The sequence below is a fragment of the Epinephelus fuscoguttatus genome, linkage group LG23 (genome assembly GCF_011397635.1).
Source record: "Epinephelus fuscoguttatus linkage group LG23, E.fuscoguttatus.final_Chr_v1".
NCBI classification, from domain to species: domain Eukaryota; kingdom Metazoa; phylum Chordata; class Actinopteri; order Perciformes; family Serranidae; genus Epinephelus; species Epinephelus fuscoguttatus.
The window spans coordinates 33,832,280-33,852,854 of record NC_064774.1 but is presented as its reverse complement, the minus strand read 5'-3'; the positions used below and the strand labels follow the sequence as shown (position 1 = coordinate 33,852,854).

General features: G+C 40.6%; 1 protein-coding gene across 2 annotated transcripts in view; it reads right to left on the bottom strand.

The window, feature by feature from the left end:
* The window catches only part of ank2b (ankyrin 2b, neuronal), a 207,712-nt gene that overhangs the window by 80,308 nt on the left and 106,829 nt on the right, over positions 1-20,575 (bottom strand). The window contains exons 16-24 of one of the 2 annotated variants that reach the window (XM_049568799.1): positions 16,475-16,573; positions 15,861-15,959; positions 12,936-13,133; positions 12,592-12,690; positions 12,121-12,219; positions 8,110-8,208; positions 7,928-8,026; positions 6,191-6,263; positions 2,175-2,228 (exon numbers count right to left, since the gene is read on the bottom strand). In XM_049568799.1, the coding sequence (XP_049424756.1) occupies positions 2,175-2,228; positions 6,191-6,263; positions 7,928-8,026; positions 8,110-8,208; positions 12,121-12,219; positions 12,592-12,690; positions 12,936-13,133; positions 15,861-15,959; positions 16,475-16,573 (919 nt within the window). The remainder of the gene's footprint in view (positions 1-2,174; positions 2,229-6,190; positions 6,264-7,927; positions 8,027-8,109; positions 8,209-12,120; positions 12,220-12,591; positions 12,691-12,935; positions 13,134-15,860; positions 15,960-16,474; positions 16,574-20,575) is intronic. The other variant, XM_049568800.1, reaches the window with a different exon arrangement.

The following is a 20,575-nucleotide window of genomic DNA, read 5'->3' as shown; positions in this document are numbered from 1 at the left end:
GGCAACCCCTCCCTCTTTTAAACATTGCGTCAGAGATACATTACAATTTTTGAAGCTAGAGAAGATAAGATTTGCGGTAAGAGGGTCGAAGCAAAGTTTTAATAGTGCATGGCAACCTTTTATCACATATCTGCTTGGTCAGCTGTAGGGTTTTAGTACGGTTGCTTCTCAACATCTGCTACAGAACTTCACAGGCATGCGCGTGCACACATACACACACTTTGTCTATTACTGTTTTTTGTTGTTTTTTTGTTTTGTTTTTTGTGTGTGCTTTTGTTTTTAATGGAGGCACATAATTATTTCATACTGGGTTTTATATGATTGCTTGCTCCCAGGGGTAGAAAAAAACCAGAATAAATGTTTTTTTTTCCCCAGTATTTTTGCATACATGTTTTCTTAAATGTGGAAACTAATAAATAAAGTGAAAAAAAAAACAACAACAACTAACTGAGACAGTGTTTGCTTGGCACTGTTTGACTTTATTTACGTTGCACAGAGAATTTCTACCCAGAAGTTATTGTAAATAAACATTGTGATTTAGTCTGTTTGCTTCCTATGGAAACTATGGAAACTAGCTCAGAGCAAAGCCTGAAAATTAATTTCTAATCTTGAAAAGGGTGGTTCAGAAGCTGTTCAGGAACTTTTGTTCAGCCAGTTCTGAGACAAACTTCATATGCTGATGGAGATAATAAAAGGTGATTATAAGCTCCTGAACAGCTACCGAATTAGCTTTTTTTTCCTTTAGCGTTTAGGACTGTTAAGTCAGCTACTGTTATCAGCAGAAAGAGTTTATTCATCATTTACTCATTTACTTAATGGCAACCTCCATGTGCTGAGAAGTTGGTTCAACCAACCTCGAGAAAGTGGATCTGAGTTAATCAGTAATAATATATTGGCTAGTATCAACAGCTAGTCTCATTCCAAAATTGTCAAACACTGGCACTTGGTCAATGACTTCTAGTGTCAGACACTAGCAAAAAAAGCCGTCCTTCCACATTTGTATGACATGCAGCTGATCGCCATTATTGTTTAAAAGTGCCCAGCTGTGTTGAGGGAAACACAGTGGGACAACAACAAAACCTTGAAGGCCGATGTTCGCTTCCCATAAGACTGTACAGCCAAACCCTGTTCTTTTTATCTAAATCTAACCATGTGCATTTGTTGTTGAAGCAAAAAAATTTGTGGCGCTATACCAACGTAGTGTAGTATTTTGAAAGAGACTGTATGCAAACTGTACATTTCCTATGAAAATGAAAGTGTATTTTGAAAATGGAAAATGCATGTAATGCTGAAGTTGACATGGCATCCCAGAACGTCAACAACCAACACAGGGTACCTTGGACGTCATGTGGAAAGTCTATGACTAAATGTTGACATGTGATGACGTCGGAGTGACAATGTGTTGATTTTCCCCATTCGTGAAAACTGTGGACGGTGAATTTTTACATAACTCATCTGTTTAATGTTATTAAGGCTTTAAGTTATACATAATTAAGGGCGTGGCAGCTCTGAGTGCCAGGTGGGTTGGTCAGTTGACAAGTTCAGCATGTTTTCAGTTCACTCAAGTTAACTGTAACACTTTGATTACCTAAAAAGTCTTGTTTAGCATTTGGTTGTACTAAGAGATCCTCCAAGGATTCAAATGTTCAGTTTTTCTGCTGAGTACATTTTGTTTTAATGGTTTTAAACCTGTTTTTCGCAAGTGAAAATTTGTATTAGCATTAGCATTAGCATTATTCCATTTAACCATAGACTGTAAATGTTAAAAGCTAACAGCTAGCGTAAGGGTTATCTTCACCCACCCTCTCTTTCAAATATGGTCACTTCTGGCTCCACAATTCCAAGATGGCGACAGCCAAAATGCTGTGCTCAAGGCTTGTAAACAGGAGTCCACAAACCAGTAGGTGACGTCAAGGTTGCTACATCAGCAAATTATGTGTATTGATGCTGTTCGCATCCTAATAAGAAAACCCTCAGGTGGTAAATCTTTTTGACTCAATTCAACTTTAACCACTCTCTCTGCATCTCTAGTTTCCAGATATCACAGTGCAGTTAGTATTGATGCATTTAACCAAACAGCCACTGGTGCAGGCTCATTCACCATGCATAACACACTACCCACTCCTGATCAGATCAACACAGCAAGTCCTCACACAAAGCACCGTGCTGAATACCTTCCACATCCTCAAGGTCATCTGACATAACGTCATCATCAATGGATTTCAGTGCTGTGGATTGACAGCACAATCACTTACTACTTTGTGAAATATGCTAATGGAAGAAAAGACCTCTGAACTCTTCTCTTTAAATGGGAGACAAAAATATACAACACAATTTGAGCTGAAAATAGACTTGGGCTAAATCTAAATATAGGTCTTTGAAGTCTAATACCGATGTCAGTAGCAGATATTCAGAACTTTCCTGCTAAAAAAATGACATAATAAATAAAGGTTTTGGAGGGAAAATAATGTATAAAAGTCTTGTAAATAAGTCTACATAAGGAGACACTGAAAACCACGGCAAACTGCATTAAAGGTATACTAAACTAAGCACAAAAGTAAGGAAATTTGTGTTTGGTAGATTGTTTCTTTGTTGTAACAATGCTTCTTGGCAATAAATCTTATACCGTCGGAAAGCCTGTTTATTTCCCTTTTAAATGGTGCCTCATTTGTAAGGAACACACATTTGTGGGATGAGCAGCAGAGCTGAGTATGTGGGTGGCGCCCATGAAAAATTTGCCAAATCTTCTCTGCCAATGCCAAACAGCTCTTTTTTTTGCTGTTGCTATTGACTCTTGTTTTAAGCTTCTGGTAGCCCCAGGTACCCCAGCTAGTGTTCTGCAAACCAAATTGCGGCATTATTTGTAGTGAGCCCGAGCACCATCTGCAAACTGAAGGTCAAGTTCCATATAACGGGGGATGCCAGAGACAGGCCACGAAGTTGGCATCCCAAGAAGACGGCACCCCCAAGAAGACTGTTTCCTCATCCTGTCAGCACAGGTTTGCAGGACAATACGGCTGACGGCTCTCTGCCCAGACAATCCAGAACAGACTGCACGAAGCCAATCTCCGATCTCAAAGGGCTGCCAGGAGGCCTGCCATGACTGCCCTTCACCATCAGGCCCGTTTGCACTGGTGTAGGCAACACATGCACTGGAACCTGAACATGTGGAGGAGCGTTATGTTCAGCGATGAGTCCAGATTCTGCCTATGGCAGTTGGATCATAGGGTCAAAGTGTGGAGAAGACGCGGAGAACGCTTTGCTGATTGCTGCACAGATACATTGTTCACTCTACATTGATTGCTACAGAGTAACATTTTTTGGTGGAGGCAGAAAAACGAGGCTTGTCATCATTGGAAGCAATTTCAATGCAGAGAGATATCGAGATAAAATCCTGCAACCAGTGGCAATCCTATATCTCTACAGTCTGGGACTGAACTCTATCCTCCAAGATGACAACGCTCGCCCCCACAGAGCGGGGTTTATCAGAGACTACCTCCAGAAGTTGGGAGTAGAGAGGATGGAATGGCCTGCCAGCAGTCCTGACCTCAACCCCATTGAACACTTGGGGGATCAGCTTGAGCGTGCTGTTCGTGCCAGTGTGACCAACACAACCACATTGGCTGACTTGCGACAAATGCTGTTTGAAGAATGGGATGCCATCCCACAGCAGTGTGTGACCAGGCTGGTGACCAGCATGAGGAGGAGGTGCCAGGCTGTTGTGGCTGTGTATGGTTCTTCCACACGCTACTGAGGCTTCTGTTTGTTAAATGAATAAATTGTTAAATTGCCAATATGTCTTGTTTCTTCAGACTTCAATCATCTAATCCACCAAACAACAGCAAAAAAAGAGCTGTTTGGCACTGGCAGAGAAGATTTGGCAAATTCTTCATGGGCGCAACCCACATTCTCTGCTCTGCTGCTCATCCCACAAATGCATGTTCCTTACAAATGTGGCACCATTTAAAAGGGTAATAAACAGGCTTTCCGACGGTATAAGATCTATTGCCAAGAAGCATTGTTACAACAAAGAAATAATCTACCAAACACAAATTTCCTTACTTTTTGTGCTTAGTTCATATTTGCTATATTTCCATTTTTTTCAGCACCGCGATTTTCCAACCTGTTCTCATTCCCAGGTTGTCAAAAAACCACTGCTTTGTTACAACCCTCTGCGTGTGAGGTTGACACCAAAGGAACCCTTGCCCTAATGCTTTTTAGCTGTACTGTAGCTGTACTGACACAGCTAACATGAGTAGCAAGCACACCACAGAACAGCTAACCAAAGTGCACTGTAAAACCCCAGTCCATTCATGATACAGATTTTAATTGAAAATCTACACAGTAGCCTTTTTTGTCAAAACTTTATGTTCACTTGACACAAAAACTCATCCCTTTTGAGCTTGTCACAGTATTTTATGTTAAGTCAACAATTTTTGAGTTTTGAGTTAATTTGACTATAATGTATAAAACCGATTTCGCCTAATTAGTTTAAGGCCAACGAACAACACTATTATTGTGCACTTAACATGTTGTGGCATGTTGGGGCTAAATGGGTGGAGTTTCCCAGCATGCCATAAGACAATGTGTTTAAGGCTATAAGCTGAAGAAAACTGTGTTTAAATGTGTTCTAAATCACTCACCTTACCCATTACTCAGTAATTAATGTTTATATGTCACAATGGCTCTAATGGGTTACAGTTAATGTTGTGGGAAAAGAAATTTTGCACCATGAGATATATTAGAGATGGGAAACATAAAGTTGTTCTGAGGTAAAAAAGTTATTATTTTTTGGCTGGTTTACTCAAAACTTTTAGTTAAGTACAGGGCAGGAATTTCATGAGGGCCACGAGGGCCATGGCTCTCCCAATTTGGCCCTGTGCCCTTGAAAAAAATATCTGCCCTAAGGCCACAGTGGCCTTGATGCCCCGCCCACACTGCCCCAGGTGATTTTGCGGTTTTCTCCTCTGCCTCTTTCCTGTCAACACGGCTTTGACACCTGGGTCTACTGTGAAAAAAATAATGCTATGACAGTCTGGATTCTTATTGAGCAACATCAAATGAGACGATGCGTACATCGCCAGTGGGGGGTTTGATTCGAGCCTGGCATGAACTGCTCGGACGGGCTGTAACGACAGTTTGACACCAATCTATCACCGGCCAACCAGGTGACTTCATCAAACGCCCGGGCAGGGATCGGTACCGAGACCCGGTATTAAACAATCCAAGGCAAGTTTAATCAACACCGTAATAACAGTAAGCTCCGCCATTATCTGTGTTACTTTTTAAAGTTTCGGTTTCAGCATCATTCTGCAGCCCTATCTCCTGCTCTCTGCATGTCACCCCTAACAGCGCGCACACACACACAGACACACAAACTCAACAGCAGAGAGGCGGTAGTGCAGATGAAGGGAATTTAACTTCAAGATTACTCTAATTAATGACAACTACGCTTGTTACTGTGAGTAAGTGCAATAAAACCTCTGCCAGCCGAGCCAATACTTTATCAATACATGTGATCAGCACGTAGAATATTTCAATCCGCTCTGTCCACAGTCTCTCATTCATCGCTATTATGATTTATGATTGCAGTCGACACAAACACACAAGCACAAGGCTTTTCACATTTTCAACAAATATTTTCTAACATGTATAATGTGTTCATAAATAAATCACTAATTTTGCTTTACCTAAACTTTAACCAGCCAATTTCAGCCATACAGATATTCTTGCTTTGTACAAATAACAAAAGCCTGAATTATGTTTGTTTTCATATCTTTAAAAATTTAAAAATCAAGGAAATTTCTCTGGTATGTCTGTTTTGCTATTTTGAAAACATACCGAACCATGACACCACTGTAACATATCGAACTGAGTCGTGAATTTTGCGAACCGTTAAACCCCTACTATTAACACATCTATCAGACATGGAGTAAGTGAATATATCTGGAGCTGTGCTCTTTGGCACTTCACAAATCCAATATTCACTCTACCTTTAGCTCTGCTTTGATGAAGCAGAATGCTTCATTCTGAAGCAGAATGAGGCAGACTTCAATGGTCAGTTTACACATGAGTAGAAGTTTCGTACTAGCAGTAATAGAAACATGTTCACTATAGTCACGAGGGAAACTGTCTCATTTGATGACAAACTCAAGGCTACACTGTGTGTTATACTGACACCATGACTCACCCTCTTCATCGGAGACATCCAGCACTTCAGTCATGGTCTCTGGCACGTTCAGCTTGTGTTTCTCTGTCACCGTCTGGCAGCATGGGAGGAAATGGAAACTATTAATTCTACATCGCACCATAAACTCACTTTCCTGTTTGTCAGTTAAACCTAGCTGAAACCAATGTAGTATGAGACAACAGTGCTGCAATAATTCTCCCTACTTGAAGTTTGTAATGTTCAGTGTTAGTTGAAACAGTTATAGAGAGCAGTTGACTCAACTGTGTTTTCATTTTGGGGGCTCTAATTTTGTGCTGAAGTTGAACACTACACTGCATTATACTAAGAGGTGTTGCTAATATTTACCCTCACTGATATAAATACATGGACAAAATATAAATATAGAATAATAGAAATAGCAAATTCTAAAAGAGAGATTTCAAGCTTACACTCTAAGGGTTTGTATGGCATTGTAAAGTAATTCTAAATTAAGTAACTCAAAATATGAGTTCTTAGTTTTAAGTTATACGGAAATGTAAAGCAAAAATCAATTGCAGGCTGTATTCACAATTTTTTTTTATTTTGTATATCCCACGCATTTTGAAAGGCTTTGATCATGTGATCACGCTGACAGCAGTAAACTAGGAAGCAGTCCCAAGTGCTTGTAAGGATGGGGTTGGGGTGGTGAATGGGTCACTAAAAACAAACTTTCGCCCAGAGTCACATGTTTGGATCTATCGTGAACTTTGAGTCATAGGTACATCCTCAACATGTTTCTTTTCTTAAACCTAACCACAGCGACTTTTATTGCCTAAACCTAACCTCCATTTGAACTATGACCACCAACACTTAATCAAGTTCATCGTTGAATCACAGAGAACGTTTGTGCTAAATTTGAAGAAATTCCCTCAAGGCACTCTTGAGATATTGCGCTCATGAGAAAAAGACAAACAAGGTCACAGTGACCTTGACCTTTGATCTATGACTACCAAAATCTAGTCAGTTTATCGTTGAGTCCAATTGGACATTTGTGCCAACTTTGAAGAAATTCCCCTCAGGCGTTCTTGAGATATCATGTTCACAAGTATGGGACGGACATACATATGGACGGACGGACAACCCAAAAGCATAAAGCCTCCTACCATGGCTATCGCTGGTGGGGAGACATAAGAACTTTGTTATTAGGTTTATTTCCTCAGGTTTAGGCAACAAAAGCTAATGGTTAGGCTTAGAAAAAAACCCATCATGATTTGGCTTAACTTAAGTTTGTTTATTTATTTATTACATTATCAATATTAAAATGTAACGTCATGTGACATAAGTCACCAGCTTGGTATACTAGCAGCCTATGTTGTTATTAAAATAACCTGATTGACCTATGCTGTCAGACAGAACACAGACAGTGGCCTACACACACATCTATCTCAGCTCCCACCAGCTATATTTAGACTTTCTCGCTGCAACAGTTGCTGCCGCCCAGTGCATCTCATACTACCGCTAAAGGGTACCTCAACGCCCTCTGACCAAGGTTTGCTATTTAACGAGACGGGAGTGAGGCCAAGTTGGTTTTATTGCTTATGAATGACACTTTTCATTTGTAAGTGGGATAATGTGTTATTCTTCTGTTACACTTTTGCTCTGAAACAGTGCTCACTAGGATCTACAGGGATTTATATGTTTGGTAACATAAGTGCAATAATCTATAATGGTAGATTATAAGAACTTATTTGAGGAGTTGCAGGTGTGTGTGTGAGGTACCGTTGTGGTGGTAATGATCTCCTCAGTGACGACCCTCAGTGTGTCCACCACAGAAATGTAGCCCAACCTCCGAGCAATCCCCAGGGCAGTGTTTCCATTCTGGACAAGAAAAACACAGTGAAGGTGATGTGTGTCTATGTATAGTGAAGTGTATGTTTGTGTTTTTGTTTTGATTTACGTACCACAGTGATGGCATTGGGCTTGGCACCGCTTTGCAGCAGTACATTAATGATGTGTGTGTTTCCTTGCTGGGCTGCCTGGTGAAGGGGAGTGTATCCATTCTGGAATGAAAAGAACACAGAAGATAAAAATTTAGAAAGTACAAATTGATTAAGTAAATTTATTATTTCTCTTTTGCTTTGATTCTAAAGGATCTTTAACATACAGGCAACTGATATAAAACTGCTCATGGTGAAATAAAATAACACTGGCTAAATGAGTGATGCTAGTCTCTGATGAGTGGTGCGGCTGTCATTATAACAACAACATTTTCTAAGTTGTCTGTTTATAGTACCCACTTCCACAATATAGTTTTAACAAAAAAAGTTGGGATTAAGTTATAATTACAAGTTTTTACTAGATGCACTGGTGTTGTGTAGTATTGACAGCATTTTTAGTGCATGGTTCTCAACCAGGGGTTGGGGAACCACTAGGGGTCCTTGAGGGAGTTCCAGGGGTCCCTAGAAAAATGTGAAATTAATTTTCACTATTTATTTCATTATGAAAGTGACCTCAATTTAAGTGCCCAAGCAAGAGTCATAAGCATAGCATAGATTTTTTTGGGTAAGCCAGGGACACATCCCCCTCATGTTTAGACCATGTGCATATATGCCCACCAGCAAAAACACTAAAGTACTAATAGTATTTTTATTTTGACAAACTGCTAGAATGCGACGATTTGGTGTTTTGATTGGGAGTGGGGGTAGTCTATCCCTCTCCCAAACCTCAACATGGAGGACTGGGCACTGCATTTGTCTGCCTCCTCGCCCTTGACCTGTCTGGTTTGGTTGAACATTCCGGGGTATAAAAACCCCCTCCGGCATAGCTCTTAGGGTCACCGGAGTATGAAGGCCTCTCCATGATGGCAAAGTTGCAGTCCAAGAGATGAAAAAAGACAACTGTAGGAAACAACTCTAAGGAAGAGAACTTGGGATCCAGTGGACAATGCAGGAGCAGCTGGATGACCTTGACTTCGCAGACAAGATAGCTATCCTTAAACACACACAGATACAAATGACTCTTACAAGCTGCGTCAAAACTTGGTCTGACAGCAAAGACACAGGTCATGAAGTTGCACTCCAAAACCAGCAACTCTATTATCATACACAAGAAGGCCCTAGTGGAGGTGGAAGAGTTCACATACTTGGGCAGTGTTGTGGACATCGGCAGAGGGACAGAGGCCGACATAAAAAGTAGAATCAATAAGGCTAAGGTATTGTTTAACATACTCAGAAAGATCTGGAGCTCAAAATACAGATCAATCAACACCAAAATAGGCATTTTTGATTCCAATGTAAAGCAGGTGTTGCTGTATGGATCACAGACATGGAGAACAACAAAACACACAACAAACAAGCAAACAAACTTTCATGAACACCTGCCTCAGGAGAATACTAGACATCTTGTGGAGAGACAAAGTATGCAATGCAGACCTGTGGAAAAGAACAAAACAGGATCCCACTGACTCACAAATTCTAAGGAGAAAGTAGAGTTGGATTGGACACACCCTCTGAAAAGGTGCCACAAACATCACCTGACAAGCCCTGAAATGGAACCCACATGGAACAAGGAAGAGAGGTTTCCCCAAGAACAGCTAGAGGAGAGGTGTCCAGAATGAAACGTCTAGGACAGACCTCACAGACTGCCTTTTCTTCATCTGTGTAACATTGCAGAAATTAGGCCTATCCTGCCCAAAAAAGATGCAGAATAATTGGTCCACGCTTTTGTTACCTCTAGGTTGGATTACTGTAATTCCCTATTATCAGGTAGCTCTAATAAGTCTTTGAAAACTCTCCAGCTAATCCAGAATGCAGCAGCACGAGTACTGACAAGACCTAAGAACCAAAATCATATTTCTCCTGTTTTAGCTTCTCTGCACTTGCTCTCTTCAAAATCCAGAAATGAATTTAAAATCCTTCTCCTAACTTACAAAGTTCTGAATGGTCAAGCTCCATCATATCTTAGAGAGCTCATAGTGCCCTATTATCCCACCAGAACACTGCGCTGCTCTGAGAATGCAGGGTTACTCTTGGTCCCTAAAGTCTCCAAAAGTAGAACAGGAGCCAGAGCCTTCAGCTATCAAGCACCTCTTCTGTGGAATCATCTCCCTGTTTCAGTCCGGGACGCAGACACCGCCTCCACATTTAAGACTAGACTTAAGACTTTCCTTTTTGATAAAGCTTATAGTTAGGGCTGGCTCAGGCTTGTTTTGGACCAGCCCCTAGTTAGGCTGACATAGGCCTAGTCTGCTGGGGGACCTCCTATAATACACCGAGTACCTTCGCTTCTTCTCTCTCTCTCCTTTGCTTACATTCATGTCCTGTTACTACATCCCGCTAACTCGGCTTCTTCCCCGGAGCCTTTGTGCTCCACTCTCTGGCAGGTTACCTCGTATGCCAGCTGTGCCTGCATTGTGTGACGTGGTTGTGCTGCTGCCGTGGTCCTGCCAGATGCCTCCTCCTGCTGCTGTTATCATTAGTCATACTTTTACTGTTATTATACACATATTATTGTCACATACATATACTATCATACACTTACAACATATTGTACCACAATAGCCGTAATTATTATTATAATATCATTACTTAAATTAATGTTGTTGTAAGCTACTGTCATTACTGTCTGTCCTGCATCTCTCTTTGCCTCTCTTTATGTCTCATTTTGTCATATGGAATACTGTAAATCTATTATGTTGATCTGTTCTGTACGACATCTATTGCACGTCTGACCGTCCTGTAAGAGGGATCCCTCCTCAGTTGCTCTTCCTGAGGTTTTTACCATTTTTCCCCCCGTTAAAGGGTTTTTTCTGGGGAGCTTGTCCTTATCTGCTGTGAGGGTCCAAAGGACAGAGGGATGTCATATGCTGTAAAGCCCTCTGAGGCAAATTGTGATTCCTGGTATCGGGCTTTATAAATAAAATTGGTTGACTGATTGATTGAACTGGGGAGATCTAGAGCAAACTGCCAACAATTGAGTGAAATGAAGACATTTGTCAATGGCCTATGCTCCCTAGAGGAGCAAAGGGCTTAAGTAAATAAATAAGTGAGAATGCGACCCATAGATGCAACAGGTTGCAACTTGCCATAAAAGGAAAGAAGATGAAGCAAATATGAATAGTTGAAGCAGGAAGGACCATGACATTTCCTCTATCATTTTACGCACAAAAGGCTCAAATTGTTGCATTAAAAATCACCAGAATGCAGGAAATAAAGTGTTTGATGCTCAGATTTCTTGGGGAGGATAAAAAACAACAACAACAAAAAAAAACACAACAAATACAAAAACAAAAAACCACACTCTTGGTTAAAACCCATAACACCAACTGCAGTTGACAACTATAGAATTCTGGTCTGAATCATAATTAACAACCAAAATCTTTTCAAATGAAGGTCCCTCAAGCAGAACATTATTTAACTGGGTCCATGACCTAATGTATATAAATTTAGGGGCCCCTGACACAAAAAAGGATGAGAACCACTGCCTTAGTATGACATAAAAAGATGTATTAAAGCCTGTATTAGTAACAAAAGTTTCTTATCAAAACAGAGTCATTTAATTTGGAGGAAAAGATGTCATGATAACATTAATTATGATGTTAAAAGATCGTATGACCTTATGAGAAAACTCTCTCACTGATGCAACAGTAAAAGCAGCATGTTAGAAATAAAAATTACAGGGGCGTCGGTAGTGTAGTGGATAGTGCTGGCACCCCATGTACAGAGGCGATGCCTCGCTGCAGCAGTCGCAGGTTTGACTCCGACTTGCAACCATTTCTGCATGTCACCCCCTGCTCTCTATCTCTCACCCCCTTTCACTCTGTCCTATACAATAGAGGCAAAAAAGCCCAAAAATAATCATAAAAAGAAATAAAAATTACAGAATACAATGATAGCATTAATTAATATTAAATGTTAAAAATGTGGAGTTCAAACAACAATGACTTTCTGTGCGCTTTACTTTAGTTTCAGTACCTTGGTCTTGGCGTTGACACTGGCTCCATTCTGAAGCAGGAAGTTGACCATCTTGGCGTTTCCATAGTGACATGCTACAATTAGCGGGGTGTATCCCAACTGCAAAACAACAGCAAATCTGTTTTACCGATTATCAGTAACACAAAAATCAACACCTTCTCACTCCGACCTTGTGACATATCCACATTTGGTCATGGACCTTCCACACTGAGGTATGAGGTGCAAGGTACCCTGGGACGTTGTGTCAACTTCAGCCTGTCACATACATTGTCTTCCATTTTCACAGGAAATTTACAGTCTGTTTCAAAATAAACACACTACATTGGTGCAACAAATGTTAGCTAAATGTAGCAAAATGTTGCTGTTAATTTCAGTGTGAGCCACTTTACAAACGGCACCCCATTGATAATATCTTGGCATGAGAGGGTGCAGAGAATGATGCGGTAAAATAAACAAAATGATTGTTCATACTTTGGTCTGCTGGTCGAGGTTGGCTCCGTTCCTGGCTAGAATCTCTGCAACAGCCACTTTATCCTCCTGGGCTGCCAGATGGAGGGCAGTCAGGCCACTCTGCAGGAAGAACACACACACAGCCCTTAGTATGTTCCACCAATTCAGACACATTCTGTCCATTCTGTCTTGTCAAATAAATTACTGCAGATAATTTGACACTGTAAATAGATACACTGTATGTTGTCCTTTGGTTAAGATTTCTTTACCCTAAATAATAATAGGGCAATTAAAGATATTTAAACTTAATTGTGTTGATGATTTATTGATGTATGACTAAAATCCAATGCAGGTTTCTGCAGTACCTTGGTTTGCACATTGACTTGGGCTCCCTTGCTGATAAGCAGGGCAGCCATGTCTGCGTGGCCCTCCTGGGAGGCCAGATGGAGCGGAGTGACGCCCTGTTTAGTCAGGATGTTGGTCTCAGCTCCATACTGCAGCAGCACTGTGGCGATTTCCATCTGGTTCTTCTTAGCGGCAATGTGGAGAGGAGTGTAGCCATTCTGAATCAGGAGAGAAACTGCTGTCACTGCTGACTGGTAACTCTGACTGCTTGTTGTTGACTTGTTGGCAGATGAACACCTCATACACTTATATGTTTCTTGGGAATTAACATGAACAGCCTTGATTTCACTCTAAGTTATCCATTAGCAGATGTGTGGACTCGAGTCAGACTCAAGTCACAAATTTGATGACTTCACACTTGACTTAACAAAATAAAAAAAAAGACTTTAACACCAGTGACTTGTGGCTTCACTTAGACTGGAGCCTATGACTTGAAAATACTTGATAGCTTCTCCCAAGCCCAAAGATTAAAAAGTATATTATTTCAAAATGAATTTCCAGTCATTTCCTGAATCTACTAACATAAGTGCTATTCGTTCCCAGCAAGTTGACCCTTAATTTTCCATATCCACTCTGTTTGTGCCAAAATTCATTTGAAGTGAATTTTTAAAAATACTTTCACAGCAAAAGTTGATGATTTATATTATTGAGATTAATTAGTCACAGAGCAGGTTACTAATTAGATTCATTTTTTTAATTGCTTGACAGCCCTATTAAAAAGTCAAGGCAAATTTTCCTAATTTAAAGTAGGATGTCACACATGGTACATACAATAATAGGTATGGAATAGGCCATCTGTTCTAGAAGATGTAAGTGTTTAGCAATATTGACAAAATGTTTAGAGGTGGGACAGTTTTTCTGGGGGCAGTATTTTGCAATCGCCTTTTTACTTGCTGGGGAAGGACCCTTTAACAGTGAAGGAGTCAGAATTGCCCATTGGGACATTTTTCAGGACTTTTTTCTAGACAACTGGTTTTCAGAGGAGGCCAAAATTAAAATATAGTTGGTTTGAGGTGTCTATGATAAAAAAAGACAATTATTGACATTACCTGACATTATCTGATTTTAAATAAGACTATTTTACATGCACCTTAAAGGGACATTGTGTAACATTTTCAGTTGTTAATTAGCAAAAACTGATGTCTGCATTCATAAATATGTCATCATTGGTGTCACATTACCTCCACCAATAATCTGACTTATTCTCGTAAAAGGAGAATTTCGGATTTGTTTGTACATTGTGCGGGTAAGTCGTCTGGCGGGGTTCCATAATGTTTCGCCATCTTGAGAATACGTCCGCCAGCAAGGGACATACAGCCCCGCCTTCAGCGTTTTGGTTGAGAGCCAGGCCAGCGCTGCGTGACTGAAAAGCCGAAGGAGAGGAGCAAGAGGCGCTTCGTCACTACCCCAGCACTACTGCAGCTTAACAAAGTCCCACTCTTTGAGCATAATGCAGGATCATGCATATGCAGCGTCACGGGAGACGGAATCCTCGTCGCCAAGAAAGCGCAAAAGGGAATCAAAAGGGCAACGTGACCAGCGAATTCAAAAAACGAGGTTTTACATCAGGGTAGCCTTTCCCAGGTGGAAAGGAGAAAGGTAATGCAATCACACTAACAGCTGTTAGCCTCTGTCGGCGGCCAGCACCTCTGTCAGCAGCGCAGTGATGCGAGGAGAGGGATGAGGTGTGTGAGGTTGAGCCACTTGTCAGTTGTCAAAAGACAAGAAGGGATTGGTTTGTTTCGATTTACACCCGCCCCAACAGTCCTACGTTGTAAACACAGCCAGCATGGTGAGGAGGGGGTTTGTCAACTTGCGTCAGGTGTGTCTGTGTAGGAGCCTGAATGAATACTCCATGAAGTATCGGATGACATGGTTACATCAATATTATCATAGCTTTTTGGTACACAGCGGCTACCACTGTTGCAATACGCATTTGAAACAGTGAGGCGCTAGAATGTGCTATCCGTTTGAATGCAATATATGATTTTAACATTAGACGGGAGCTGTGGCTTTATGACAGTTCCTGACTTCAGCTAGCTATTGTCCCATCTGCTGTCAAGTGGCACAACTCACTAAGCTTTAATGTTTTATCATGAGGTAAAACACCAATGCAACATAAGAGACCTTTCTTAGTAGATTTCATCTTTTCCACTGCTACCATTGGAAAGATTTCTGACAGTTCCAACTGTATGTTTATGATGGCTGTGTGATCAGATGTGACTCAGTTACGATGACTGAGAAAAAGGGATGCCAGTTTAAGGCTAATTTTAGAACCACATCTAAAAAAACAACAACAAAAAAACATGTTGTACCTTATAACGTAACTGTCCACTACTTGTAATATCTTGACTTGACAATTAATCTTCCACTCCATCTTCCCATTATCTCTACACAAATTTGCTTTACTCTTGTCAACACATGCACATGCACATGCTCTCTTTCTCTTCTACTTAATATATACACTACCCTAGCCCATGGATAGAAATGTTAGCTGTAATGTTAGCCTCCTGGCTTTCATTTGCCTTGTCAGCCTGTCTGGAGGCAGCTTTCTGAGTTGACTGGAAAAATGTGTTCATTACATTATTATTGGGGTTTAAAGCCCTTTTCAGTCCCTCTTTTCTTCTTCCAGGACCTGATTTCAGTGCAGGTCCTGACATAGCAGGGAATTCGCTATGTTGGCTATTCATTTTTTTTTTCCACAACAACTGCATACCAAAAAAGGCTTACACCAAATTAAGGAGAGGTCTTTTCATTAGCAAACAGGCTTCATTTTAAAGAAACACTATGTTTATTTTTGTTGTTTAAAGCAGCCGGGCCCCAGAAAGCTTTCCCCTTTTGCCCACTTATGTTCAGCCCTGGCACAGTTGGCTGAGGACTCTCACCTTGGCCATGGTGTGAGGGGACGCTCCTTTGTCCAAAAGCAGGAGCGCCACCTTCTGGTTATCATAATGTGCTGCAACATGGAGTGGGGTGAGGCCATTCTGTAAGGTATGGACGGTGAGTGCACATGGATTAAACAGCAGTTAGTGCAGCAACAAGCCATTAACACCACACACACTAACACACACAGTTAAGAGAATGTGTTGAAAAGCACAAGTCTGCAGGTTGAGATGAATAAGAGTTATGTTAGACAGCAAAAGCTGGAAGCTTCACTGACTGGCTCCTTATTATGTTGCAAAGAACTACATATTCAATGAAAAAAAAATATGAATTTTATGTAAAAGGCATCTGTTATCTGTTTAATGTTTTCTGAAATAAATCATAGTTAATCCAAATGAAGCAATGGCTTTATTCAAACTAGGCTTACCAGGGCTACTGTGGTCACCTTAACCTCAATAAAGAAAAATAGCAACACGTTTTAGATTTTAAAACTTTTTACAAATAACATACAGGATTCGGACTTCACCATATCATTCAAAGGGTGGACATGATAGATCATACTGTACACTAAAAACTATAAAGATATAGTCAGAATGTTTTTATCTTGGATGCATACCTTCCCAGCAAAATCAGGTGGGGCACGACGCTGCAGCAGAAGTTTGGCTACATCTAGGCTTCCATACTTGGAGGCCACATGCAGGGGAGTAAAACCTTTCTGTGGAGAGAAACAGCCACAAAGGAGAGACAAAAAATGTGTTTAAAGACAGTAATGTCAAGATATCTAGACACACCTTAACTTAGGCCAACTTCAGTCCTGTAGTACTATTTATCAATCTAGATGGTTTTGGATTGAGTTTTAGAGTCTTGTAGATATCTCCAATATAATGAAACTAGATAGCACCTTGCTTGTGGTGCTTAAACCACCACTCAACAGCAATGTCTGTTTCCAGAAATCAGGAGCCGGTTACTCAAGATAATCCAAAGACCTTGTTGTGAGCAGTTTCAAGTAGTGTTGTCACGATACCAAAATCTTTGTTTCGGTACCAATACCAATATGAATTTCGATACTTTTCGATACTCTTCGGTACTTTTCCTAAGGAAAAGTCCTTTTGGATACAAACCTTTAGAACAATAAATAGTAGGGGTGTAACGGTACCAAAAAAATCATGGTTCAGTAAGTACCTCGGTACAGACGTCACGGTTTGGTAACTCAAATGTTCCACCAAGTTTGTGTTGCCTTGTGTTGTCTCCCTTTGCGAGGCAGACTTTCTCTTGTCTTTTTTCAAGTGCGCCAGCGGTGGATGTTGATACAGGTGTTGTCATACACACCACTTGTGCAATCTGTGCTCCAATAGGAAGAAGAAAGGTGTTTGTGTGCATAAATGAGTAAAATAAATTAACTAAATTAATGAATTGAATCAGTTTCAAAGTACCGGTCTTTTCCAAATGCAGTATAGTACCGTTTGGAATATTCTAGTACCGCGGTACTATTTTAGTACCGGTATACCGTGCAACACTAGTTTCATGTAGGAACTATTTTCTTTCTTTGAATTGTTCAAATGTATTTTTTGGCACTTTGAGCACCACAAGCCGTGTGCCATCTAGTTCCATGATATTGGAAAGAAGGCATACATCTGTGCAGCTGATATCTCCAACACTAAGCAACTCACACCAAAACTATTTAGACTGATAAATAGTATTACAGGTAAGAGGAATATGTACTTTTGATTTTCGGGTGGACTGTCCCTTTAAGGGTTCCTGGGACAAAATCTTGTCAGATAAGAACATCTGAGGCCTAATGGACTGTTGTGATATATAACAATAAAGAACTCTCAGCTGGCTGACATGCTGATGCAACTGTAGGTAACCATAAACCAAAATAATTTAACTTTCATTATAAAACCAGCAGAGGGGGCACTTAAACTACTTCAAAATAAAGAAAGAGACTGCAGCTGACAGAAACCACATGACCAGATTGTTTATGGCCCAGCCCTTCCATGGTTGGAGCAATCCTTTGTTTGACAAACCTCAGATTAAACATGATGCAATGCACGATTAGATAAAAGAAGAAAAAATAATCCTGAAAGGGGATGGATGGAGGAGAGGGGAGAGGGTCTCATTAAAGTGAGATGTGGAGAGCAATAGTTGAAGCAATTTAAGGAAAATGACTATCATGAACATGCTCGCATGGATGGGGTGTTACCCTTGCATGACAACAACTTTTCTTAATTTGGTTTCTATAGCAACAGCTACACCCTTCATCCCCAGAGAGAAACCAGGAGAGAGACATCAGGGGTGGGAGAGAGAAGAGCCGCTCAACCCTGACTAACACACTCCACCAGGAAGTGCTTTGTCTCCCCCTTAATAGTGTATGAATACATTAAAGGACTAATCTGTCCTGTCCTGGATGTAAAGTAAAGATGTTGCCTGTGCAGCTCCACAGTGATGATGATAAATCACTTGACTGTGTTCAGAAGAAGGCTTTTCAGTCTCATCAATCATTCACCATAAGTGGGTCAGACAGACAGAGACCTGTACATACAGTAACACTGTATCCTCTTTGTCTGAGGGCACCATGGGATCAGCACTTGTAGCACCTACAGCTTATTCCTTCATCTGTACATCATGTACTACAAATAGTTGTTACTGCACATTTGTTCCATGCTGATAAGATATTAAGATTAATTTAGCTGCATTAATTTCAGCAGATTTTGTTGTAGAAATTGTTTGTATTTATAAAGCACATAACCAATTCTTACCCCTACTCTTATCTGTTACAGTACATACTGTAATGTCTATCCATTAGTGTTGTGGTAACCAGATTTTCCACAGCAATAAATGCCATTTCAGCTTGGGTGGTATTAAAACACCACACCAAGAAGCAGACCAGAAAGAAAATGACCAAAATGCATGTTTTTTAAAGAGGATTAGCAGTTATTGACATCTGATGGCTAGCAGTTCCCTATTAGATAAACATTACCAACTAAAGGGTCACTGCATTTGGAATGGTGCTCATATTCTTCTTGAAACCATAATTTGTTCCTGTGGTTAAAGAAAGATTATATGTAACATTTGAGAGGAGAACACAATATTTTCACTCATTCTCACAAATGAAAGGTTGGATTCATGGGCAATAAACATAGCCCTGCTCAGCATACATACTTAAGACAGGGAGGAACAGCTTGCATGGCTCTGTTCAAAGTGAGGAAATATTCCCAGCATGCAGTTCCCCCTCAAACCAAAGACTGTTGTTAGTACATTTCTGTTTGTGCGCTTATTAAACAAAATACAACCTGAGTCAGGGAGCTTTAAAGGTGTTGCTAGCATCAAATAATGGATGTAGTAACCGTGACGTCACCCATTGGTTAATGGAATCCCAATTTGAACAGACCCTCTGGAATGCTGCTCAGCCTTGCAGCCAAGTTTTCCTAGTGGCCACTCGCAGTATTGCTGCAAAAAAATCCCCATTAATGTATTTCTATATGAATTAATGAACGGTTAAGATAATCACACATTCACTCCACCTGGCGCTCTGCTGCTCCGTCTCCCCAGACAGGGTGCCTATTGAGCGCCCTGCCACTTGGAGAGTGTGGTGCTCTGGATAACTGACTGTGCATTCCAGCAGCACTCCGAATTTACGAACAGTCCATTTTGTTTTGGAGTGTGCTCTGGCAATCGGAATGAGTATTTCTGAATACACCACACGCCTCATCTTCCTCCATTGTCGAACAAAAACCCAACAGACCTTGCTAGTTAGTGCTAGCTAATATCTGTAAAGAGTATTTATGCCTCTAGCTAAGCCCTGCCCACCAAAAACGTCATACTGTTAACTAACAGTCAAAGGGTCTATAAACCACCGGAATCAAAGAGACACCTGTAAAACTGTTGGCAGGACACCTCAAACAACAAGATCAATTATGACTCTTTCTATTATGATTTTTTGATCCATGGTGGTTAAACATTTGGAAAACTTTTCTTGAACAGAGAAAAGCGATTTAAAAATCTGTGACATCATCACAATGTAAAGTCTATGAGAGGAGTGGGAACTTGTGGGCGGGGTCAGCAGGAAAAACACTACTGCACATATTCAGTGGGCAGCATACCGGGAAAGTAAACCCAGAGGCTAGAAACTTTTATTGGTGTATGCACAAGGCAAAAAACTTTATTGAAATGAATAGGCGCCATCTTTGGATCTGTTATCTAGCTATTATTATAACTTTATGGATTTGAAGCCTCAAGTTAAGTACACTGGCCATCGCCAGACTGGTTAACTGTAATAATGCTAATGCTAATACTTTTTAGGCAACCAAAACATTACAATTAACTTTCATGAACTGAAAGCACACTGAAATAGCAACCGCTACAGCTACGCCTATACTGAATCTGGGGTTACACCAATCAGAGTCCTGCACCAGGTCAGGTACCCAACAGGTAACCCGCAAAATGCTGTGTTACAGATAAAAATAAGTATATAAATTCATGGATACAGGCATGGGTAAAAATGAACTGCATGTGGGTGGGCAGCACAAAAATCTATTTTTATTTTTTAGAATAAGACAGATGAAAAGGATGTGCAGTATATACGTAATATTTTGACACCTAAATCACTATTATCAAGCTGAAATTCTTTTTATTTTGAAAGTCGATGACACAAGTCGAACCTTTGACCGCGTCATCACATTCATCACTGACATGGAGGACTCCAGCCATGAAACTT